This window comes from Cydia splendana, chromosome 8 (genome assembly GCF_910591565.1).
Source record: "Cydia splendana chromosome 8, ilCydSple1.2, whole genome shotgun sequence".
Taxonomy (NCBI): domain Eukaryota; kingdom Metazoa; phylum Arthropoda; class Insecta; order Lepidoptera; family Tortricidae; genus Cydia; species Cydia splendana.
Window position 1 is genome coordinate 11,141,062 of NC_085967.1, and position 27,121 is coordinate 11,168,182.

Below are 27,121 nucleotides of genomic sequence, written 5' to 3' on the forward strand. Positions count from 1 at the left end.
ATGGCGCTATTGCAGCTTGTACGAAAGGCTTTAGTATGTAGAATAAGTTAGATGTAAGAATGTATTAATTTGTGGTTTTTTATGGAGCGACATGTTCACCTCGGTGACAAGCTCTAAAAATAAAGAGAAAAAAAAAAAAATAATAATATTCAAAGTTACTACAATGTCTACCATATCAAAATTAATGTTTTTTTTTGTTGTGCACATGCTTGGTTAAATCAGTTAATAATATTGACATCATAATTATTAACAAATTTCTTAAAAGATATCAGAACCTTACTCTAAATATAGCACTTAAATAATATAGGAAGGTATTTAACTTCAGTAGTATATTGATATAAATACTACCACAATGGTATATTTTTAACATTGGCAACATGTGCGAGTGAGACACCGCGACCCACCTTTGCTATCTCAAGTGGACCGTTTTCTCTAGTCTGGTAAGAACGTCTTTCTGGCTCGGTGATAAGGTTAAATTTAGTATGGCAAAAAAAGTGACAGTTCACTCCATCTTATAACTTCATGATGTAAACTACTTGGATAAAAGTCTTCAATGGTTTTGTCAGTAGCTTAAACAGTTTTTAAAAAGCATAGCATTGCTTCCTGTTGGTGTATATTTCATTAATTATAAACTGGTACTAAAATTAAGATAAAATCTAAAAATAAATAATTTCATATCTTTGGAATATTTTTCTAACTATTTTAAAATATTTTTATTATCCGTTCCTATAAATTGACTTAGAAGTACCGCTATTGACTTAACATTCTGTCGAAAGAAAATGGCTGCGGTTGTCCTCACTTCGGTGATAGCTTGAGATATAATTAAGTGACTTATGCCGTAAAATAGCCAATCTTGGTTTTATTTTTGATCATTTACGATCTAGTTCGTGTTCTATTATTAATTTCTTATTATCTTCGAGGATACCACGTATTGTAAATTCAATAGTTCACAAATTATGAAAACGACATGGCGGACTTATAATCGACCAATGAGGAGCCAGCATTAAGCGTTTCAGAATTGCATGTACTCGCATTTCGCGTCATTAGTTTTTGGTGCATTCTTTCCGTATAGAAAATCGAAATCTCTACTTGTATCAGTGAATTGATTTGGTTTTTACCTTCTTGTGAAGATACTCTTAAAGTGGTGACTTGAAAGCGTTGTGACTTTTAATTTGCGTGAAGCTTTACAAACGGCTGGAATCATGAGTGCGATGGATTTAGGATGAACTGAAATATTTTATCATCTTGTTTTTGTAAACATCACTATGTTTTTGCTATACACGTGCAAAACAGAACATAATTGACAGTTAGTGGTAATGATGTCGGGGAGAGGTGCTAAAAAACGCGGGAGACCCCCGAAATCCGGAAATTTTGAGAAAAACAGGAAATTTCAGTATCATTTATTAAAAAAACCTAAATATTTACAAGCACAAAATGTGGGTTCTGGATCTTTGGCTAGTACGCCAACTGCATCGCGAGCATCATCACCTCAAGGCAGTGATATAAGCAGACGCAGTACGCGAAAACAAAGAGGTGGAAAAACTCACAAATCGAAACGAGGCGGTTTGTCCAGTGCATATTCTCGCAGAGGGTACAATCCTCATGCAGCAGACTACCATGAATCGGAGTATCATTATGGTTCCGATTTCGGCGATAGTAGTGACAGGTCTGAGCCCGAGGAAGACCGCGGTAGCGAGAGTTCTGAAGCGTCAGTTGCCGATGGCAACGCCAGTGACAGTGATTTCTCGGTGAGCAGCTACAGCACGACTGGAGGTACTCCTCGGAAGGCCGCCGCCAACGTTCTGAGGCCGCCGAGTCCCGACCCACTGTGGCTGCAGCAAGAAAGACAGATTCCTCCACTTGAATTGCCTCAATCCTCTGATGATTTAATCATCCCTCAAAACCTTGTTTTACAAGTTGTTGGTATATATGAAGTATTGCGTCACTTTAGACACCTGGTTAGGTTGTCTCCATTTCGTGTGGAAGATCTGTGTGCAGCTGTGAGCTGTGAAGATCAAAGCAATCTTCTCATAGAAATACATATAATGTTATTAAAGGCCTTACTCCGAGAAGAAGATGCTCAACAGACACATTTTGGACCTCTAGACCACAAAGACAGTGTAAACATCACCCTGTTTCTTCTAGATGTCATGACCTGGCCAGAAGTGCTCAGGGTATATATTGAAAGTGATAAAACTTTTGATAAGAATGTGGTCAAAATTGTCAATTCCTGTGAATATCCATTTACTAATGCAGAAGATCGTCTAGCAGTGCTACAGTTCCTGTGTAATCAATTTTTAATAACCAACCCAGTGCGAGATGATTTACTCAGTGAAGGTAAGTTTCTACTGAATAAAGAAATATCATTAACACAAGTTTTATAATGTTAGGTTTCATTTAAAATAACAAAGTTACATAATAAGTTTGTTGTGTAGTATATTCAATCAAAATACTTAAACCATATTATTTTATTGAAATAGAGGCCAGTAAATTATGCAATATTTTTAATTGTTGTGGTATTTAAACTTTAACACCGGTCATTATTTTATATGCCTTCTTAGTATTAAGAATGGTAATTGATGCCATTCTTAATACTAAGAAGAATACTATCAGTAATAACATTACATATGAGTGTTCCGAAGGAATGAAATAAATTATTACGAAATGAAGCAATCGCAATATTATTCATATCATTCATAGTTCATGTTGACCTTAACCCTTTAAAGGGCACAGTTAGTGCCACTTGCACCATCCCAGTTACCCGGTTAAACCGTTAACATTGTGTCAAGAGGTAACCATGGTAACTCCAGGTTAACTGGTTAACCCCGGGTTGGTAGGTTGGTGCAAGTGGCGCTTAGATATTATATGGCATAAATGACCACCCTATAAGATCATTTATTTTTTGTTATGCAGAACTTTTAGGACTTTATAGAGGCAATTAGGCATCAACAATGTATTTTTTCATCTGGACTATATTTAAGGGTTAATTATGCAATTTCAATAGCTAAAAATGTTACATGGATTTACAAATAATACAAAAACTTTGTTTACACATTGAGATACCTGTTGTTGTCATGGTAATCATTCATGCATGAATGCAAGGGGTGCATTTATTTTAACACCAAAGTTTATTGGTAGCCCTTGGCAGACTGCCTGGATATGGTTCATTAAGTCAATCAGATTTGAAATTCATTAAATTTACAATAAGTTACCATTCCACCAATTCAAACTTAAATTTACCTAATATAAAGGGTTAAACTACTGTTTATATTATTTTTGCTATGGCAACAGCAACATTCCTTGGTTGCAATAAAAAATTATAAGTAAAAAAAAAACTATTTATAAATTCCATTTAGGGAAAGGTTTGCAGTCATTGCAGCTCAAATTTTACATAGTAGGTACACAGCTAAATGTACATATATTTTTAATTTTTTTTCTAAATCGACCTACGATTTTTTTTACTTTTATGAATCATCCATAGTAATATAGATACATAGTTAGGGTTGCCATACGTCCCGTATATACGGGACTGTCACAGTATATAAGTATAACGTCCCGTATTTTTACCGTCCCGTTTTTGTCCCGTATTTTGACGACCGGTCTGGCCTAGTGGGTAGTGACATTGCCTATGAAGCCGATGGTCCCAGGTTCGAATCCTAGTAAGGGCATTTTTTCAGGGACAAATATTTGTATGATGATACAGATATTTGTTCCTGAGTCATGGTTGTTTTCTAAGTACCTATTTAAGTATTTATATATTATATATATCGTTGTCTGAGTAGGTACCCATAACACAAGCCTTCTTAAGCTTACCATGGGGCTTAGTCAATTTGTGTAAAAATGTCCTATAATATTTATTTATTTATTTATAGCGCTCTAGAATACCACTGTCCCTTATCAGTTCCGACTATTAATGGCAACCCTAGATATAGTTCATATAGTATATATGTCGTAGTCAGATCGTATAATCCGCCGTATTACATTACGGCTAGCCGTTATCAAAAACAGGGGCGTTTTGAAATGCGGCGGTTCGACGATTAGCCGGATTGTCATTGCGATACGTTCTTCAATAAGGCGGCCAACGTTTAGCCGCATCGTACTACTATTTTAGATTGTAGAGTGACCAGTTCTTTCGGTCGCCTACGTAACCGGAGTTTGACAATGTTTGCAATATAATTTATTTTTACCATGGTCCCACCGCACTACATGTGTTTCTTTTCCAAAACATTTCCTTCACAACTTAAATAGACGGAGCCCCGCAAGCGGGGCTCCTATTTCTGGGCGGTTTGCCCTTCGGGCATCTGAAGCTACCTAACGAACCTAACCTACTTACCTACCTACGCTTTTTTCCCCAAAGTGTAATGTTTTCACGGACGTCTCACTAAATCAATAGGTAGGTAGGTTAGGTTCGTTAGGTAGCTTCAGATGCCCGAAGGGCAAACCGCTCAGAAATAGGAGCCCCGCGAAGCGAAGCGAAGCGGGGCTCCGTCTAGTTAAGTTGCGAAAGAAATTTTTTTTGAAAAGAAACAGTCCGACGAACTCCAGATTTGATGGACACCCCAGCGTTTGTCAGGCAGCGCCACGGGTGTTAAAAATGGGAACTAAAAACTGTCAAAGCGGCGGCTAATGACTAGCTGTATTACATTACGGCTAGCCGTGTTGAAGAACGTATGGCGCCGAATACATTCCGGCGGATTCTCATTCAGCCGCATTCAATCCGGCTAATCGTTAAACCGCCGCATTTCAAAACGCCCCTGTTTTTGAAAACGGCTAGCCGTAATGTAATACGGCGGATTATACGATCCGACTGCGACATATAGATTGACAAACAGAAATAATCAGTTTGAATCTTAAAGAGCTGCAAATGTAGGTTTTGGTGGTCAAAGATCTCAGAAATGTTAATTTTTGTGTGGTTTGAAGAGCTACAATTGTACCTTCAAAGAGCCGCCTACGGCTCGTGAGCTGCGGTTTGCTGACTCTCGGTATAATAAAATAATTGTACCAATCTGATTGAAACGCTTCTTTACAATCTAATCTTTCCCTTCATGTCCCTTGAATATTGTGTTTATTGTTTGATTGCAGTGCCTATTCATTATGACGACCACTGCAGGGTTTGCCATCGATTAGGCGACCTGCTGTGCTGTGAAACTTGCCCAGCTGTTTATCACTTAGAATGTGTCGACCCTCCTTTAGTTGATGTACCTTCCGAAGACTGGCAATGTGCTCTCTGTAGACAACACAAGACATTAGGAGTCACAGACTGCTTACCAGATGCTGAAAAACAAGGCCTACTGTGTCGTCATGAACACTTAGGCTTTGATAGACATGGTCGGAAGTATTGGTTTATTGCGCGTCGCGTATTTGTGTAAGTAACGTTCAAATTAATTGGTATGCTACTATGCTATAACATATTTAAAACAGTTGCAATACATGATCCAATTAAAATTTTAGTGAGGCTGAAAACGGTGAGGTCTGGTACTATTCTTCTCCACAACAACTTCGAGAATTAATGGATATACTAGATGCTGATGAGATGGAAACTCCTTTGGTGCGTGAACTGCTAGAAATGGAACAAGAAATCGTCAGACAAATGACTATTACTGAAAAATTAACAAATCAAGCAAAAGGCAATCGCAAGTCTTATTTGGAAGTTGAAAACGCAAACATCCTGAAACAAAAACAAAAGAGGCAAGAACAGAAAGAACAAGAACAAAATGTGGGGCTCAGAATAGAAGAGGACAAAGAAGTACCTGAACCATCACTTGTATCTGATGGTGATGTTGAAAATGAAGTTACAGTCACCACTGAAGATCCTCCATTAGATTATGATGACAGTGATATGAAAGATGATGATGAATGTAAGAAAAATAAAATGAATGCATCTCTTAAACTAAAAACTCCAAGCCAGAAGAAAACTGAAGAAAGTATGTTTCTTTCTAAATAATATGTATAGTATTTTTTTTATTTTTGATTATGTTTACATAGTTTTACTAATAATTTATTTCTCTTAGTTACAGAGCGCCTTACAAGGTTAAAATCAAATCAAATATCAACTGGGACTTACTTGTTTAAATTAGGAAATGAAAATAATTTTAAAAATTATGTCAACCAGTATACTACAAATCCATTGGCTTTGAATAAGCCCCAAAGAAATGAAGAAAGAGACAAAAAACGTTACATGTCTCACAAGTTTTCCCTTTCATGTGGACAAGATTTTAAATGGATTGGAATGTTGAATGGTATGTCACATTTCATTAATTATATTACTTTAACACTATGCACAGTATGCACAATCATACTCATACTCGTATTTCTTATACAATTTTATTTTTTTCAGCTACTAAACCTTTACTAGTGGCAACACTGAGACAAACATTGTTACAATTAGAATCTAATATTGTGGTGCAATTTATGCATCCTAATTGGACTCTATTGAGGAAGCCATGGGTGCAGGCTGTTCAACTATGTCAAGCACCTAGGGACTTTGCTAGAGCTTTATGTGTATTGCAGGTAAACCAGTTATATTTATAAAAATGATTAATTAATTTAACATTGTAGAATTTAATCAATATGCCACATTTTTATTATATTTACAGGCATGTATCAAAAGTGTTGTATGGGCTCCAGCATGGCATGAACAACTAGGACATGTCAGACTTATTCGGACAACTGCCGTTGAACGTGAGGAACGAAAGAAACTTGACAAAAGAGAGAAAAAGGAGAGAGATGAAGAAGAGGAGAGGAACAGAACTGCATACAATTTCGTGAAATACTCCTTAGGTCTTCGGCACCAGGTATATAATTTTATAATTGATTTAATTTGATTATATATTCATATAAATAAAGCACCGGTAGGCGAGTGATTAAGCGTCCAGCATTCATACACGAGATCATGGTTTCAGGAGCAGGTGCAAGCTAATGAATTTTTTGTGAAGTTATATACAAAATATGATTTTTATATTTAACTGTAACACTTTAAAAAATCATTATGGGTAAACAAGACTATGTCTAGTTTCCCCTCTGCTTTTATTAATTGCTGAGTGGTTTTCGCGCTCCTTTAGGAAGCAATCCGGAAAATGAAATGTCAACAAACATTCTTACTTTTTTCGGTTCTTTCCAGGTATGGAAACAAAAAGGTGAAGAATATAGAATTCATGGGCAGTGGGGTTGGTTGTGGAACTCTACCACAAGGAAGTTCAAAAAGCAAAATACTAATTTAAAACCAAGTCTCTGCCAAGGCCCAGCAAAAATCGCTGTTAGAGTCAGAGAAGGAAGCATTATCAAAGTGTTGGCAGTTGAACCAAAAACATACGAGTACCTCATGTCTAATGAGACTGCTGATAATGAAGTACTGGAAAAACGTAAGTATAGATTAATTAAGAATCTCATGTAGTATTTTATTTAATGTGGCTATACTCAATTATTCATTTCTTGTTTTAGTGCCTCCCTCCATGAGAAACTTGAAGGTAGAGAAAAATGAAGATGAAGATTTTGAAGAAATTGATGTCGAAAAAGCTTTAAGTTCATCAACAAGAAGATATTACCCCAGGATAGCCAGGAAATCCAAACTAGACGACTTTTTGGCGAGACGCACGTATTTGAAGTTCATGGAAGAAAAGAAGCTCACTAACTTATTAGCTAATGTAAAGAAAGAAGAAACAGATGTAAAAAGTGAAGAAGACAGAAACATTGATGTGGAAAATGACGAACCTGAGCAGGATGAGCCACCTCTCATTGCGCCGGCCAATGAAATAAAGCACAACACTGTTAATCTTGCAGTTGCGAAAAATATCGACAGTTTGAGAGATCAATATGTGAAATTGACTCAAATTACTAAACATTTTAAATGTTACTCATTTGGATGCAATAAAATAGAGGCTGCTAATTTGCTTCAAGGTTCAGGAGTGAAATTAAATTGCTACTCCCCCTTGTGCATCAAAAAAGAGAGAATACTGAATGAATTACTGACACTTATAAAGGGTAGCAAAATAGTTAATTCTACTAGCAATCTTATCAATTCAAACGATAATAACAAGATGTCTATTCTTGAACAATATTTACTGGGAAAAAGTTCAATTAATGCTGTGAGCACGAATGAAAACATACTTTCTGATCTACTATCAGCAGTGGCTTGCGCTCAAGAATGTGACAACAAAAGCACAGATGGCTTTGTAAAAAGAAAATTTAGTGAAGATTGTGACGTAAGCGTTAAGACTGAAAAACAAGACGACGGGAGTTCTTGTCTCCTTAAGACTGAGAGCACTCTTGAGGAGTCTGCCGTGCCCGCGGTGGGTAATGAAATGGACATTGATATTACGTGCAATAACAATGATGAGAACGACGTTGAAATAGGACCTTTAAAAGAGTTGACGGACTGTGATCCTCAACAGGATGACGCCCGTGATGGGGATTCAGATCAATCTCGTCCTCCAATACCAAAACTACGAATCACTAGAGGAAGGTCTGCAAAACCCACCCCTAGTAAAGTAAGTAATAACAACAACGGGAATGATTACAAGTGCTCTGTAACTCCAGCGAAGGATAGCGCGCCGAAATACCGGGCGACGGTCAACAGACGCTTCGGTCCAACTAGGCCTGTGAAAAGAGAAGACAGACAGATAAAGGAAGAAAAAACGGATGGCGGTTTCGTTAGAGTGTACTCTGCCGAAAATCCTTGCAGTAAAGTGTATTTAAAAAGAGTTCAAACGTCTGCCGTGGAAAAGAAAAAGAAACGAACACCTGTGAAATATCCATTGTGTTCCACATTTCATACCAGAAGTAAAGCTAAGACTATTATGGTCTTACCACATCATGAGCTAAGGAAGCTGTGTAGACAAGCCGGGCTTAACACTGTGTCAGGTTTCAGTCATAGCGCGAAGCCTAATCAAGCAGTCTGGCCATACCCCTGTGCTAGACCTCTATTTAAAACTTGTTGGCTGTATCGTACAGTCAATCTCCAATGGCTCGCCAGCGCGGCGTTACAACTCCGAGTTATGTGGGCCTGCTTACGATGGGACGATATGGCCGCTAAAGCGGCTACAGCGGACGGCAAGCACCAATTAACCACGGACACTGAAATAGTGTCTTTAGAGTTGTTAAAACATAGACACATTGGACAGTTTTCGGAGCGGACTCAATATCTCAGGCGGCGAGTCGTTATTCCACTGGAACTGCCGAAAACCGTACGAGAAGTGACGTCTATTCGCAGTGGATTAAGGAAACGAAAGCGAGCCGAATCCCCGCAAAACACCGAACCGCAGGTAAATATCAAGGTCCACATTTGGAGCAGTCGAGTATACCTGCCGGTCGTAATATAAAAACTATGTTCACTGAAAAGATAGTTTTTTTTTTACTTGATAAATTGCTTTACATAAAAATGTTTTACTGTAGTTGTACGATCCCCTAAAATCCGCAGGTATCAGAGGAATGGGTGGACGAGGACAAACTGGAGCTGTGGGAGGTGCGGCAGTACGGCGAGCGCGCGGAGCGGGTGACGCCGGTGACGCGCACGTCCACGGGCAAGCTGCCGGCGCGCGCGCCGCCCGCCGCCGCCGCCGCCGCCGCCGACCTCAAGGACAAGATGGAGCAGCAGCTGCGCGAGCAACGCGCCGCGCACCAGCAGAAGAGGGCGCTCGAGATGTCGCAAGGTATCTTCAACTTAGAGCAGGGTCAATTTTTTAAATTATCGCGTGGAGCCTCGCAGGATGTTAATTGTTTTCATTTATTACGAAATCTCTTATATTTTTCATATAAGAGATTTCCTCTCATTAATCCCTATTTTTACGGATAACATTTATTTTACAGACAAATCGAAAACCCCGGCCACTCCTAATGCAGGAAAAAGTACATTGACGTCTTTATTAACTAGCAACGTGAGCACACCCACTGGTCAAAAAACAGTCATAGGAACTAGACGAATTATCATGACCAAAGGAGCCGATGGTACCACGAGGGTGGTCAGTCAGCCCATATCGAGGGCAAAGACGCCGCAACCGATTGAAGCCGCTAAAGCCAATACTCCGGTTCAAAAGGAAGGTCCGCAGAAGGTTCAAATTATACGAGCCCCTGACGGAAAACTGACGGTTCGAGGCCTACTCGCCGGCCAGCAGCTGATACAGATGCCGGATGGAAAACTCCACGTAGTGATGGCGGGACAGCAAGGCATAGCCGGCCACTTGGTGGCGGCCTCCTCGCCCGCGCCGAAAGTCGATACCCCTGCGGTCGAAAATACCGATAGGCTGGTGGTGACCCAGCCGAAACCCGCGGTCGAGGAGCCCAAACCGCAAACTCGGGTAGCCGCGCAACAAATAGTCTTACAAGGCAATCGGCAAATAGTCGTCCAGCCCGCACAACAAGTAGTCGTCCAGTCGACTCCGAGGCCTAACATGCAACCTCGCCTCCAAACGGTGCTGGTGCAAGGACAGATAATGCAGCGGCAGGTGGCCCCGGCGCCGGCGCCCCGGCCCGCGCCGCTGCCGCCGCCGCGGCCGCGGGCGCCCTCCACCCAGCAGATCGTCGTCAACAACCCCGTCCTCGTGCAGCAGATCGCGGCCGGCAAGATCCAGCTCGCCACCGTTAACGGGCAGCAAGTGCTGATACGGCCTACCGGCAACAACCAGGCGCAGATCGTGGCGCATATAGGGCAAAGTCCGATGCCGGCGGCGGCGCCCTCGCCGGTGGCCGCGCCGGCGCCCGTGCAGCGCCCCGTCGTGACGCCCGCGCCGCCACCCCCGCCGCCGCAGCCGCAGCTCACGGAGGATCAGATCACCGAAAACCGTCTGCTGGCCGGTCAACCGCCCGGCACCGTTATAAAGACCGTTACTGCTCAGGTGAATACTGAAATATACAAAAATATCTACAATATTTTTGGGTAACTCTTTCGAGACACTAAACATCAAACTCTCGCTTTGTTTGTTACAGGTGATGCAGACCAGTAGTGGACCTAGAATAGTTCTCCAAGGTCTGCACGGTTATTCCCTTACGCCCCAGCAGCTAGCTTTAGTCCAACACCAAGTCAAGCAGCAGTTGCTGAAAGGTAATTTAAAAACTATTTAACCTTTAATAATACTTTGAATTATTTTATCAAAGTGACCATTGCTTCAATCTGTATCTTAATTACTATACCGAGTAAAATGTATCGAATAGAGTGAAACATTCGACGGGCATCGGGCATCTGTTTCATATTTATTGTTTACGTGACACAGCTCAAGAATCGACGGGGAAGCAAGGCATGCTGGGCCCCATGAAGATGTACCTGGCGGTGCAGCCGCCGCCGAGCGCGCCGCCGCCTCTAGCGCCCGTGGCGCCGCAAGCGTTGCACCCCATCCCCCTCCCCACGCACCAGGTAATCTATTATTACTAGCCACCAGGTACTAGGTACTCCACTATAGGTTGCGTTTATTAAAGTGGTTCACAGTAGGTGACGTAAGAACTGATCATTGCAGCTTGCGCCTACTAATAGAGACTAGGTAAAATCAATCATAAATTAACAAATACAATTGAAATGACGCACTTGACCACTTTTACGAATGTGGCGATACTAGGGATGTTCATTTTAGTGAACCCTTTATTGCATACGAAGCCGTGTATGGCAGCTATAATATTCAACTCTATTGACAGCTATTAAAGTTCAAATTTAAACAAGTACTTTATATTACTTGCAGTAAAGGGTTTAGATTATTCATATCGATGAAAAAGGTATCAAGTCTTTCCCCGATACACGTCTTTAACTACTTTAAAACGTATCTCCTACCAAACTTAGTGATATTATAAGGCTTATACGGACTAATGTATGTATGTATAGTAGCTGTAATTGTATGGAGGGAATACATCAGTATCTAATGCATGATGAACACGTCGTGGTCGCGGAACTTGTTGAATTGGATCACTCCATCCAGTGTTGATGCGAAACCTAAAATAAAAACCAAAGTTAAGTTATGTATGTAGATGTTGTAGAACGAACTTCTACAAATTTTTTTCAATATTGAAAGTTGTTTTCTTTCTTTTTCCAATGTTTAAATACTGACACAGCTAGATTGATACAATAATTAATGTACAATTGTTTGTGTAAATTCTTTATTTTAGAACACGAGTTCTGCGACCAGTTTTGGCCATCGTCCTTTTACTTGTGGCAATATTTTTAGTTATAATAGTTGTGCATAAGTTTAGGGTGGGATCAAACCGAGCGTCACACACATTTTGTATCTAATTTACTTATACCGCAATTTACAACTCGGGTAGGAACTATTATTTAAAGAAAATCGCAAAATTGAGGGCTGGGTAATACAAACAACGTCTCGACGTACTCGTGATGGTCAAACCCTTTAATATTAGTAAGCTATTCATTTCCTATATATACCAATGACTCGGTCTTGGCGCACATTGGCCATTTAATTTAATATTAATACATGGTTAAGACTGGATGTAGTATATAGTATTTAGCAAAAGTATTATTTTGTAGTAGAAAAAATAATGTTTCATACATTATGACAACACCAAAGAACACTTATATTAATTATAATTATGTGCAATGTATAATCTTAATAATAAATATATATCGATCAAACAACATTTTTTTACGTAACACTACAGTAGATAATCAACGCGAAAACAGTATTAGAGCATTTATATTTCAACATTGCCATGAATTGATTTCTATTTATTATTGTAAGATTTGCAACATTTTCATAAGTTAAAAAATCATTTAGATGAACGGTTCATATTTTTACAATTGTTGGATTCTATTTTTTCGTTTTCTAGTTTAAATTATATGACATGTTATTTGGGCCATGGCTAATATTGATATCGATTAGGAAAAAAAGTCTAAAACGAACATTGAAAGTAGTCATATTGTGATTTTTCGTGTTAGAACTTATATGAACAATGACTACACGATAATTGAACAATTTTTCAATTCGTAAAAGAATCGTTCAGTCCGTGGGGATTTTAGTGTACCTACCTACTGTAAAGTTTTAAGCTGATCTGGCTACTAATGTTCTGCATATAAGTTTTTAACAAATAACTTCTAGTTTTCCATTTAAATAATTGGAAAATATTTACTATTTTCCAATAAATAAAAAATAATAATTTTAATATTAATATTTTTTTTTAAATGGAAAACTTTCCTACCTCTTGTTTTTATATCCGAGAGAGTAAAAGGTCAAGGATAGTCCCAAGGTGTCCAACCGCTCTGTTATTTTAGTATAATATCAGGATGAATTTGTAGTAAATTTGCCAATCGAATTTAGATACTTAATTATTAAAACTTATATCGTCATCGGCTCTTACAAATCCTAAATATAGTACGTAAACCTACTAAAACCCGAGACCAGAGCATTGTAATGTCATGCTTATAGCCTTAGCCTCTGTAGGGCTAGCACAGGAGCGGCGCAACAGTACGAGTATCTCACTCGCGGCATAGACTACTCACCCCTCTCTATAATTAGTACAGTTAGAAAAAGACGGGCAGTTTACGTCGCAGGCGAAATACTGCACATGTGTACCATACCTCTCTGTCAGGTGACTTTTAGTAGAAGAGCCGGCCGCAAATTTTAAGACATATATTCCTGGAATGCGGGTTCATACCTACCGACTGGAATTGGTTTCATGGTGTTTCGGCAGGAAAAACCTTGGCAGACTTATATATTCCTCAAATGGGGGTTCATAACTACCGACTGGAATTGGTTTCATGGTGGTATCAGATGGGTTAGTGTACGGTAACCGATGGTCATCTTGCTTATAATCTCGTCTGCCAAGGTGTTTCGGCAGGAAAAGCCTTGGCAGACTTATATATTCCTAAAATGGCGGTTCATACCTACCGACTGGAATTGTTTTCATGGTGGTATCAGATGGGTTGATGTAGGGTAACTGATGTACACCTTTCTATCATAATCTCGTCTGCCAAGGTGTTTCGGCAGGAAAAGCCCTGGCAGACTTATATATTCCTGAAATGAGGGTTCATACCTACCGACTTGAATTGGTTTCATCGTGGTATCAGATGGGTTAGTGTACGGTAACCGATGGTCATCTTGCTTATAATCTCGTCTGCCAAGGTGTTTCGGCAGGAAAAACCTTGGCAGACTTACATATTCCTAAAATGGGGGTTCATACCTACCGACTGGAATTGGTTTCATGATGGTATCAGATGGGTTAGTGTAGGGTAACCGATGCACATAGGGGTATTTCACTAGAAAAGCTGGCCAAAATGATTTATGTACATTTGTATCAGGAGTTCTATTGTGTGAATCCAAATATGCTATTTTAATTTATTTTATACAACTTTTATACATTTGCCGGTTGGTGTAGTGTTGTATCGTTTATATACCGGTCAATAGCAGAATAAAACATTCTTCAAGTTTTAATTATTTCATAAACAGCTACTATCTGATCAATCAGACGACCCTTCATCACTTTCACCTGTTGAATCTGATGATAAGTCATTTGACATCGCGTTTGCGTCTATGTTTGGGCCAAGCATCATGTCCCTAGCAGCAAGGCTAAATGGTTTCGCTGATTTTAGAGGCTTAGTTGAGACTTTAAAGTAGACTTGTCACTTTTTTTAATAGCCTCTTCATACTTTTGTGCTCTACTTGGTGACGTCATTATATTTTTTACAACTTTTGCACCATCACAATTTCCAGACTCTCGAAGTCTCATTTGACTGGCATACAAAAGTTCTGCGGCGTCATGAGTTTGTCGCAGGTGCTCCGTTTTGCGACGCTTACTACGTTCCGACAAATTTTCAAATTTTTTTTCTGGACGACCAGCAACAGTGTTACGAGCGACCGGTATTTGCAATGTTCCACTTAACCATTCTTTATTCTTCATTAAGAATCTATTTTCTTCTCTTTTAGACCTTTGCCACCTAGTCTTAAACTCCCACTTCACATTCGCAAACTTGAGGAGAAACTTATCTTTCTGGTCTTGTGGGAATGTGGCAGAACTAGTAATTTTATTCATGACTGCATCAAGTTTTTGTAGAAATTGGGGTTCGTTACAGTTTTTCATCATACGAAAAATGTATTCTCTGGTCACTACTCTCACGCCAGAAGGACCTGCCATGATAAATCAGAAAATTATTTTTCCCGACCGCAAAAAGAAACTTTGTTTGGTAATATCCCTCAGTGTAAAAAATCTCGTAATTCGTTAATGGGCACTTCTGGGCACCCTAATTTTAAATAAAATTGCTAGAGAATTAAATGTCCTGTCGAACAGAACTACAAATTTAGCCCAATATAGCCCAATAGAACAACTTTCGGCCTTTTGAGTTCAAGTCAAATTCGTAAATTCATAGTGCAAGAGAGTACTTACTGGAATTTGATATTAAATGTATATAACCCTTAGTAAGAAAATAATAATAAACAAATTAAATTAAGCATACCTGGTGAATCCATTTCCCGAACAGACATTTTAAAATATCACCTTATTTGTTGTCTAAACAACGCATAACTATTGTAATATTTATTATCGAATTTCCGCTTTCGTAGATGTGTTTTAGTAAGAGCGGTTAAATGACACCGATTTGACAAATACCCACCACACGCAGCGAAAAATTAATATTGTTCTAGTATCTATGAATTATATGACTAAGGAGTTCGGCTACCCTTTTCCCGGGATTCTACGTTTTGATACATTCTACTAATGGCCAGCTTTTTTAGTGAAATACCCCTATGTGCGATGGTTACCTTGCTCACATAATCTCGTCTGCCAAGGTGTTTCGGCAGGAAAAGCCTTGGCAGACTTATATATTCCTGACATGAGGGTTCATACCTACCGACTGGAATTGGTTTCATGGTGGTATCAGATGGGTTAAATTAGGGGTCCCGGTGGCCACCCTTGAGAGCGTCTGCCAAGCACTTCCGGCAAAAAAAATATTGGCAGACTTCGCTTTTCTGTGTCTACTGTCTACATGTAAATTTCTAACTGCTGCCATAACTATTATTTCGGTATCAGATGGGTTAAATCAGCCCCCTTTTTTCGCACCGGAAGTGGCCTTCTTTTTCGTACTTTCGGCAAGTTCCGCCGTGGCAGACTATCGAATTCAGACTTAGCATCACTTTTATGGGAAACCATTGTGCATTTCATCGTGGTATCAAGTCGGTTAGAAAATTTGCGGCCGGCTCTTCTACTATTTAGGCGATAGGTAGTTTGTAAACAAATTATAAAGGGGGTTACAAAATTATAATAAAAAATATTTTTTTTTTTAACTCGCGTAAATCTGTCTGGATTTATAGTTTTGATCATTGATGGGTTTTCATTAAAGGGTGTGACTGTACATACTGTAATTTGTGTGACATTTTATAATTACATATTACTAGCCTGCTCTAGTTTAATTACTATTAAGGTAGGTACACGATTAATACTGATTTCCATATTCTTGACATCTAGAACCCCACGGGCTTTTATATTGTATCAGTACAAAGTTGTATGTGGCCTAACGCCAGCGTCGTATCGGAAGTCGATACATAAAATGGCACGGTCCTTTATTTCTTATCCGTTACTAAACTTAATATTTTTGTCAGAATAAGGCAGCCGGCATTTTATTTATCGACGATTGCAAAAGTCTACTCGTGACTTGTTCAAGTATTTAATCGTACGTCTTACTGTTAAACGCTAATTTCAATGTATATCTACTATAATTTTTCATACTTATATTATATGAACGAACGGTAACAGGAATTGCTCATACACCACCTGTTTATATGTATATTTATTAGAGATTTCAAGTAAAACCTTTATAAAACGGCTCGTGCAATAATGACCTTTGAATAAATTATTAAAGTAATGATCGAGTTTTATTTACATAGTCCTGTTTATTTGTGTAAATTAGTTTTGTCGTTTGTTTCTAAAGAGTTTGTGGGGGTGTATGGGCAATTATCTATTTCGTGTAAACTTGAATGTAAATATATTAATTGTAAAACGGCATGTACTGAAATCTCACGTAAAGTAAAAAAGCAATCGAGCAACTGTTCATATTAAAATTTGAACTGATATATTCCCACAAACAATTTGAATTATAACATTTTAGTTTTCACCCCATTTAGTTTTTACTTCCGTCATATAAATTAGTGTAAATATTCACATACTAACACGTTTTCTATAATAACGGGTGTGGCCTGTAACAGGAGCAATCAAACTCACTCAAACTGACCAACATTTGTTCAGCTACTTTTATAAATAACTTGTGTTTTAATTTTTTGTACACTTTAAAGTTTATTCTAAGACGCAACGTACTGCGAATATTGTTATGTTTAAAGCGTGACAATTACCTAACGTTAATCACAATGATGTTAGCGTACATTGAAGACAATATTTATTTTGTATGAAAAATAGGAAGACTAAAGGATTCGTAATTTTAAAAGTTGTTAAACAAATGTTTTATTTTTGAGGAGTACAATATATGTTTTAATTATTTGCTCGTGTTACAGACCACAGCAAGTATAACCACTTGACAGTCTGGCGATATTAAGTGTTGCATAAGTCTAGAATTAAATCGATTTTAAGTCCAGCATTTTTTATTTCTCGTTATGTACATCTTTTAAATACATTTTTAATTAAGGCTTTACCATTGTAATATTCTCAGATTATGAAATCAAGTGGTTGTAGTAGAGTTAGGTTTTCAATTGAATAAAGGTCAGTTACAATATTATGATTTAAAAAAGACTAAACATCCCTAATTTTATGAAGTAAATTACATTAATGCATTATCAAGTGAAAATAATAAATATTGTTAGTTAATATTATTCATAGTTTATAGTGTCCGACCGAAGGCTCGGTTTCGGTTTCGGCCAGTTTCGGCCAAAAAATCATGTTTCGGCTGTAGTTTCGGTTTCGGCCAAAAAACGGCCGAACCTTTCGGCCGGGCCGAAACTTACGAAATGGTACTTCGTACTATGAAACTAAACTATGTGACAAAGACCAAAAGTTGGGGAATAAGTAGGACAACAATATTAATATGTACCTACATATACTGATTCATGTATAGGTACAGTAATTAACTGGTTTATTATCAAAACACAATTCCACTAATGAGGGCGCCACTAGACGCAGTCTTAAGAGACTGTTAATACCTATAACGCGCACACTGTCTAATTGTATCGGAGTAAATGAGATAGCACTGTCGCATGTTACTGGGCCTGGGCAAAGGAATAATAAGAAAACTCATCATCTTCCTCGTGTAATCCCGGCAACTAATCCCAAGAATTGGCGTAGGCACTAGTTTTTACGAAAGCGACTGCCATCAGACTGACCTTCGAACCCAGAGAGTAAACTAGGACTTAACGGTACTAGTCCGGCTTCCTCACGATGTTTTTCCTTCACCGAAAAGCAAATAGTAAATATCAAATGATATTTCGTATACCTATAAGTTCCGAAAAACTCATTGGATACGAGCCGGGGTTTGTACCTGCGACCTTCGGATTGAAAGTCGCACGCTCTTACCGCTAGGCCACCAGCGCTCAAGGAAATATCTCGCTTTTTAATACAATGGACATTGGTTGGAGTTTGTGCTCAACTACTTATCCTGAAGCCTGAAGCACGGCTTTGACTTCGCATGAAAGTTCGCCTCACTGGGGCACTTCGGACTTTTAGGCCCAGGTGAAGATCGGTACCCGGCCTTGCGATATTTTAACAAAAATTTTCGCGCTCGCTGCGCTCGCGTTTTTGGTTGACCCTGTATGTACATGTTAGCTTGACTGGTGAATGAATAGAGTTAGACTAAGAAAATTCTGCAATGATTTCGATAGCATACGCAGTGCAACTAGTGCAAATGTTATTTATACGTCATAATTTCATAGAAGTTTTGACGTTTAAAATAACACTTGCACTGCGTGTGTTATCAAAATCGTTGCAAAATTACCTTGGTCTAACTCTAGTAATTTTCTTAAAAAACTGCTTAAGTAACATCAATTTCAAGGACACTGGGTGTTGACAGCTCCATAATATGTGTGTAAAAGCGGTTTTATGACATTTTTTAAACGATTTTAACAAGTCTACAAAAGGTTCGGTTTCGGTTTCGGCCGAAACTAGAGCCAAAGCCGAACATTCGGTTTCGGTTTCGGTTTCGGCAAAAAAACATGTTTCGGTCGGACACTAATAGTTTATGACGCAATTTTTTACAAGAAGAACATTAATGCATCGTTACCGTTAGTATAGAAATACTATTTCTATCCTAGGAAGTAAGTGATGTGTACCTAATTTAACTACTGTTTAGCAGGCATATTCGATCTGTTTCCGATATTATACCGACCAGTGTCAAAAGCGGAATTTCCTCAACCAAAAACGTCACTTTTGAGACTGATAGATCAGTATCGTATCGGAGACAGACCGAATAACTAAAATTCGAATACGCCTGTTACTATGTTTTTATTTTGCAAGTGAATTTGAACGACCCAACCAGTGAGATTTGTCGCGACAGTGGACCTTTCTCTTTATAATAGTAATTTCTAACATCTCTCGCAGGTCACCCTAGCCTAGGGGCCTAGTTTTATGTTCACATCACTGTATGCACTGTATTGCTTTATTCATCATTAGGGCCCGGAATTTTGGGTGCAGCTTTTGACAAGTCTTAGGGAGAGAACACTGAGAACTCCACTGTTTATCGATGGTATAGATAAATCGATATTCTTTTTATTCATGTCATTAAATTAAATAATACCTCAAACTTTCTGGTGATACGTTCTCTTTTCAACGGTCGATGATGAAAAAAGTTCGAAATATCGGAAATTTTAATCCGTTTCATTTGCTTTATTGAAATGAATATAATTACGAAAACCTTTATACTTATTTTATAACGAATTGATAATCTAACTAGGTATTTGCTTGTAAGTGTTATTTTATTTACAATATCTGGGAGACTTAGCTTTGCTTAGAAAATATATAAAAACACAAAAATGCGCGTTTTCCCAGAGGTAAGACCTACCTAGATCGATTTATCGACCCGAAAACCACCATATAGCAAATTTCATCAAAATCGTTAGAGCCGTTTCCGAGATCCCCGAAATATATACATATATAAATGAACAAGAATTGCTCGTTTAAAGATATTACATAAATTAACCGTATTGATAGAGTAATAGACTGGTAATATCGATATATCGATAAAAAGCGGCGCACGTAATAACTATACCGGACCCTATACTCATCATGTTGATCTGCTGGTCATTTCTTTTTTCAATGTGAGATTGTTTCAATAACAAGCAATGAACTAACAACTCCTGTTCCCTTTTTACTTATAGGATGTTAACGAAGAAGACATAAAGCGTGAACCGCTGGTAAACGGCGAGGATAGCGTGGCCGAAGCTACCAGCCACAAGGAGGCCACTCCTGCCAAACCCGAGGATATAACGCAAAATAATACTAAGACAGATATCGTTAATTCTAATCAGGATGTTATTGTGCAAAGCAACAAGTTCGTGCTAACTCCGGACTACATTCAACAGAGTAAGTATCTACACCTACTAAACCAGCAATAGGTCTTTTAGGTAGCCCACCAGGTGATCCTAGTATAGATGCAACTTTGCCATCCGAACGTCACCTTTAAGCAAACTCGTCTTGTGACCCGGAACTACAAGGCAAAACCGTCTTTATAACCCTCATAATAAAAGGTTTGAGTATGGCTGTACTAAACGAATGCCACGCAGGCGCGCTACTCGTATATAACTACAGGTTTTCTTTAACTGCGATATTGTGGAAAAATGCGATCCATCTTTATAAAAATATTCAAGGAAGTTGTATTAAAACCATTATCCTTTTTTATTTGGAGAAGGGAATTTTATGTCGTCAGACTTAAACCAATACTTACTTATTGCAAAAACACAATTAATTAAAATTTTCCTTATTTTGGTACTAGGACGGTTCAATATGGCTCTTAACTTGTGATAGTAACTACTTATTATAGTGAGTTTTGGGGTATCGTCTTGGGTCGTCCCTTTCGTTTTTCGTCAAGTTCTTAAATTAGTCCTATTCTGCTTTCGTCACTCATTCTACATTCGTCACAATCGTCGGTGGCTTTCAATGTAGAATGAGTGACGAAAGCAGAATAGGACTAATTTAAGAACTTGACGAAAAACGAATGGGACGACCCAAGACGATACCAGTTTTAGTTGTCATCTGACGATATACCAGCTCAGCAAGGGGTGCCCTGCTGATGCGACCGGCGTGCGCGTAAGGAGATTACGATTACCGGAGATCAGGGGGCCTAGACAAGATGACAATCGTTTGCAGAAAATGAAACGCTATTATCTCTCTATCACTCTTCCGTATTGGTGCGATAGAGACAGATCGTGTACGTGTCGTACGTACGTGACCCAGTACTCGTTCGCGTGTTGTACAATTTATAAAATAATGTTGATTTTTAATTTTATGTATTGTTATTTATTTTCTTTCCCGATTAAAGTTAAGCAGTTAAAAAACACTCAGTAGTCGCTCCAGCCTGGTATTCGAAAAAGAGCAAAAAAAAAGCATTGAAATTAAAGTTACCTAATGTTATAGTCGTCTACAAAACACTTTGTCGCTTTACAGCTATAAAAAGCGCGTTAAAGCAGGAGAATCTCAACCCCGAGATAGAGGAGAAGCTCCTTCAGCTGCAGCGCTACCAGGAGAAACAGATGAAGCCGGAGCCGAACGTGATCGCGCACCACCAGCCCGAGCGCGAGCCGCGCGTCGTGGCCGTGGCGGCGCGCGCGCGCACGCCCTCGCCGCCGCCGCCGCCGCGTCGCCGCCCGCCGCGCGGCCTCGACGACGACGACGAGTGGGTGGACAGCAGCCCGCGCAAGCGCATGCGCGGCGGCCGCGCCGCCTCCCCGCCGCCCGCGCCGCCGCCGCCCGCGCCGCGCGCCGCCCCGCGCGCCCCGCCGCGCGCGCCCCCCCCGGCGCCGCACCCGCACCCCCCGCCGCCCCCGCCCGCCTCCGCCGCCGACGAGCGCCGGCGCGCCGCCTCCAACCACTCCAGGATGCAGATGCTTCTATTCAAACATAAAGAGATGCTTAAAAAAGACATTATCAAGAAGCGTGGGCTCCTGGAAAAGGAGTTGGGCATCGAAATACAGGTACGAAATATTGATTTACTGAATTAATCTATGTGACGTCGCCATTCCATATTGTCTCGCCGCGTCCTCCTGTGGCTATAAAAAGAGAAAAAAGATGTTAATGTTAATATTTCAATACATTGGGCAGAAACATGACATCATTTTTAAAAACAAGGCCTTAACGTGTTGTAAGTTTGTACATTTAACTGGATTTGTTTTAGCATTTCATGTTATTGTTGTGTCAACGTCAACATCGTTCTTGCAGAAGGAGCTATCGGCGGAACTGGCACTGCGAACGCGCGCTGAGCGGAGCAAACAAGAGGAGGTTCGCGGCGGCGGCGGCGGCGGCGGCGGCAAAAGGCGCTCCGGCGGCGCGCGCGACAACACGCCGCGCGCCGCCGGCAAGAAGCCGGTCAAGAAGGAGAAGCTGCTGTGCATCTGTCGGACACCTTATGATAACACCAAGTGAGTCGCGCTTTTCCAATTTAGATTACCTACGTTTCAGATTCAATTTCCGGGCACATCATGATCAAGTTCCGATAGGTTATGCGATTCTAGTTCGATGCGGTGAATTATTTAATTTATCTTCAAATTATTTTATTTATTGAGAAACAACCGATTATGAAACATAAATTACAGTGGTAATTTTGTTTTCAAAACTAGCAGTAACTATGATAAACTACAATAAGTTCTCTGTAGACCTAAATAATCTTGCTCCTGTGAATGACACTGTCTTCGACATGGACACCATTTTCATATCTGAAAATCTTGTCTCCAAATATCTTAAGCGCATTAATATTAATAAAGGCTCAGGTCCTGATGGGATTCCTCCTATCTTAATTAAAAATTGCTCTTCTAGCTTAGCAGTACCTATCAGTTTACTTTTCGAAAAGTCCATAAGGGAGGGGTGCGTACCATCTGTATGGAAACGGGCACTAGTTACACCGATACCAAAGGGAGAGCTTAGCGCCGATATAGAAAAGTATCGCCCAATATCGAAATTGTGTCAACTCGCTAAGATCCTTGAGAAAATAGTCACTGATCAACTTTCTTCTGCATTGCGTCGACATATCATTCCAAACCAACATGGTTTTCTCCGCGGTCGTAGTGTGGACTCGAATCTCTTATCTTATACAGAAACCATCTTGGACGCGTTAGATAACAACTATCAGGTGGACGCAGTGTATACTGATTTTGCCAAGGCATTCGATAAGGTTTGTCATGAGCGCCTACTTTTGAAGCTCTGGCAATTTGGTATACACGGCGACTTGTTCCGCTGGATAAAATCGTACGTTGAGAATCGTTCACAAGCCGTTGCTGTGCAGGGACACACTTCTTATTACAGACCTATACCTTCCGGTGTACCGCAGGGATCACATTTGGGACCTTTGTTATTTGTGCTGTATATTAATGATATCACAGATTGTATACAAAATTCAAACATGTTATTATACGCCGACGACACAAAGATATTTAGAGTTATCAAAAATATGGACGATTGTACTGCCTTGCAGAATGACCTAAATAATTTTCAGGCTTTTTGTACCTCAAATAAATTATTTTTAAATCCAGACAAATGCTTTATTATCAGTTTCAGTAGGAAGCGAACATCCATAAACAATAGGTACACACTCTGCAATAAAGAGCTGACTCGTGTTAACCAGATCCGTGACCTCGGCGTAATTATGGACTCTAAACTCACCTTCGTACCACACATAGATAACATAGTAACTAAATCTTTTAAGCAATTGGGATTTATATTACGAGTAGGAAAGCCTTTTAATAGATTGTCAACTTATAAAGTATTATTTAACAGTTATGTCCGTAGTAGGTTAGAATTTGCTAGCGCCGTTTGGAATCCACTTTACAAAATTCACAGTGATAAAATAGAGAAGGTACAGAGAAAGTTTGTCAAGGCAACTGAGTATCGCACTGGACATAAATACATAGACTATACAACCTCCATGAGAAGACAAAATACTACTTTATTAAGTTCTCGTCGCGAACGTATTGATGTCTTGATCCTGTACAAAATTATTAATAACATCATCGATGCCCCTTCGTTAATACACTCTCTTTCTTTTAGAGTACCCCGGCGTTGTGAGCGAGCTTGTAGAAAAAAAACCCTCTTTCATATCCCCCGTAGTCGTACTTCATATGCAAAACACGGTTTCATTAGGAGAGCGTGCAGGCTTTATGATGAAAAGTTTCAAAATGTAGATATTTTTCATGAAACACTATCTAATTTCAAACGATTATCTTTACAATGTATTTAACAGGCATTATAATTGTTATTACATGTACATAACTTAAGTTTTCTGGCACTGTTCATTAATACACCGTTTAAGTATGTTTGATTTATATAGATAATTCATAATTCTTATGTACTTTCATATTTTAATGTTTAGGTTTATATAATCCAATTAAGGAAACTGTAAGTCTACAATATTACTAAATGCAATTGTATTCAATGTAGCAATACGAGACTGTTTGTTTCTAAATAAATAAAATAAATAAGGATAAATGTTGTATTAGATTGACAGATTTTTTGCGTTGACATGCGTTAATTAATAGCCAGTAACAAAGAGTTTGGATTAAAATACTCGATGTCTAATAACCTTAATCTTCGTAAGCTGTTATATGACGGCACCGATGGCAAGGTTTTACAGTCCTTAACCCGTAACCCTTTTAACTTTACAGATTGAGCTTGATGGAATTTCCAGAGGTTTTGCCATTAAAAACTCGAAAATCATTAACTTCCTTCTTCGCCTGTATCTTTAGGTATAGATATTATCAAATAAAAAATGTAATGTTCAGATTTTACGTGGGCTGCGAGCACTGTAGCAACTGGTTCCACGGCGACTGCGTGGGCGTGACGGAGGAGATGAGCAAGACCATGGAGGAGTACGTGTGCCCCGACTGCCGGCGCGCCGAGGAGACGCAGGAGCTGTACTGCCTGTGTCGGCAGCCCTACGACAACTCGCAGTGAGTCACACACTATTTTATTGAAGAGAGCTTTCTATCTTATTCAGCTTTTGCCTGCGATCTCGTCCGAGAACACATCACTCTGTAGTTTCAGTTAAATGTGACGAATGTTTGATGTTTCCACCTCACAGTATGTTTCAAGTTGCTGTATCGTCGCAATCGGTGCAAATTAAGATCACATAAGCCCTTTAAATTTTGTTCAGTGATTTGAAATTTATTCCGCGTTACAATTATTGACATTCTGTTGCCATTTTGTGTAAAATATCCATATGCATCAATAAACTTAAGAATTTATTAATTTATTATATTTGAATGGATTAATTTATAAACCATACTGTTGTTAAACATCTATTCTATTGCTCAACAACATTCTTTTTTTTCAGGTTTTACATATGCTGCGACCGGTGTCAAGATTGGTTTCATGGGCGGTGTGTGGGAATTTTACAATCGGAAGCGGACAACATTGATGAATACATTTGTCCAAATTGCCAAAAGAATAATTCTGTCAACTACGCTAATATGAAGGAACTCACCATGAAAGACTTTGAAAACTTAAAGAGGCTTATAAAGCAAATACAGTTGCATAAAAATGCGTGGCCTTTTATGGAACCTGTGGACCCTAGAGAAGCACCTACCTACTATAAAATTATAAAGGAACCTATGGGTATGTAATATTAATAGTTTCAAAATTATTGCCTCAATTACAATAGATAGATCGATACCAATGGATGTCAAAATATCCTATATATCTTCTTGATCGTTTCCTCACTGCTGAGGATTGTGACTCTTGATCCTGTGAAGCAGTTGTCGCCAACGGTTACACTCTGTCTCTTGATGTAGTGCAGCGGTCACGGTTCACTCCAGCTGTCCTCGAAATTCCCGATTGAAAGTTATTTTTTTGTATTCAAACGTGTTAAGTTCTCCATATCGCTTAAGGCAAAATTGGTTGTACAATCAAAGAATTTAATTTCCTATCCATTTTGTACTTTGTCACAGTGACAAAAGTATGATGAGGTCTCTAGCGACTTTCATATTGATTGTCACTGTGACAAGGTACGAAAATTGTCGGAAATTAAATTCTTTGACAGTACATAAATATGTGTCCATGTCCTGAGAGGATTGAAAACAATGCCTGGAGGAGTGTTTTTTAAATTGAAAACCTGCGTGTAGTAGCATTTTTTTACCTGTACAAGCATGTCACAATGATAATACCATTAATAGCTTTTTTTCTTTGTTTCAGATTTACAAACAGTGGAACGAAAAGTGAATGAACAGACTTATAGTATGTTAAGTGAATTCATTGGTGACATGACTAAAATATTTGACAATTGTCGGTACTTTAATCCTAAAGACTCTGAATTCTATCGTTGTGCAGATGGTTTAGAAGCATTTTTTGCACAAAAAATTAAGTACTTTCGTGAAAAATTATTTGAAACAACGCAATGATAATAGTGCCAGTGTACAGTGACTTAAATAAGGATTAATGATGTTAATATAATGCAGTGGTAGAAGTGATGAAGATGATTTGTGTATTTGTATTATTCTACATGATCTGTAACACTTGTAAATTGTAAAGTATGTGATGAAATTACAAAGAATAATTTATATAAATAATTTTACAGGTATCTAACGAGTACAGCATTGTTTCATGTTAGGTATTTATTGTATTTATTACATGCATTATACTTTGAAGCTGATTCTCTTTAGATATAAACGATAACAGAGAAAATATTGCAATGTATACAGTTCGTCAGATACCTTTTATGTTAGCTAAAAATAGAAAAAGCTATTTTAGTTATTCTAGTTGTACTTAGGATAAGTAAACCTACCTTGTATGTAAGTAATAAATTTTTAATAATATACATCTTGATGATGCTTTTCAATATGGTTTTTAATCGATAGGCAAATATGTTTCTCTCGAAACCCTAGTCTAAACCGGAATGTGCATTGCGACTAAAGCAAAATGTAGGAGTGCTCACAACATTTTTAGAAATGCGACCAGTTCGGAATCGGTTGAGACATGCGACCTGCAGAGGACAACATCCGGACATACAAAAGCATTTTTGTCCAAGCTGAAATGGAGACCTCTAACGCTCGGTCAAAAATTAATA

At 38.9% G+C, this 27,121-nt stretch overlaps 1 protein-coding gene across 1 annotated transcript; it reads left to right on the forward strand.

Annotated features, from left to right (window-relative positions):
• Positions 1 to 780: 780 nt before the first annotated feature.
• Positions 781 to 26,893, forward strand: LOC134793109 (nucleosome-remodeling factor subunit NURF301). Its single transcript, XM_063764633.1, has 18 exons — positions 781 to 2,337; positions 5,083 to 5,365; positions 5,452 to 5,924; positions 6,012 to 6,239; positions 6,338 to 6,510; positions 6,597 to 6,794; positions 7,121 to 7,361; positions 7,441 to 9,260; positions 9,416 to 9,647; positions 9,805 to 10,829; positions 10,921 to 11,035; positions 11,205 to 11,344; positions 20,235 to 20,439; positions 21,520 to 22,046; positions 22,291 to 22,490; positions 24,843 to 25,010; positions 25,394 to 25,674; positions 26,251 to 26,893. The coding sequence occupies exons 1-18, from the start codon at positions 1,317 to 1,319 to the stop codon at positions 26,454 to 26,456; spliced, it is 7,536 nt and encodes a 2,511-aa protein (XP_063620703.1). The 5' UTR covers positions 781 to 1,316; the 3' UTR covers positions 26,457 to 26,893.
• The last annotated feature ends 228 nt before the right edge of the window (positions 26,894 to 27,121 follow it).

Excerpts from the sequence above, each read along its gene's own strand:
- LOC134793109 (XM_063764633.1), top strand. The coding sequence starts at position 1,317 with ATGATGTCGGGGAGAGGTGCTAAAAAACGCGGGAGACCCCCGAAATCC. Across the intron at positions 9,261-9,415 it reads CGCAAAACACCGAACCGCAG|GTATCAGAGGAATGGGTGGA; the intron begins GTAAATATCAAG and ends TAAAATCCGCAG. Across the intron at positions 11,036-11,204 it reads CAAGCAGCAGTTGCTGAAAG|CTCAAGAATCGACGGGGAAG; the intron begins GTAATTTAAAAA and ends TACGTGACACAG.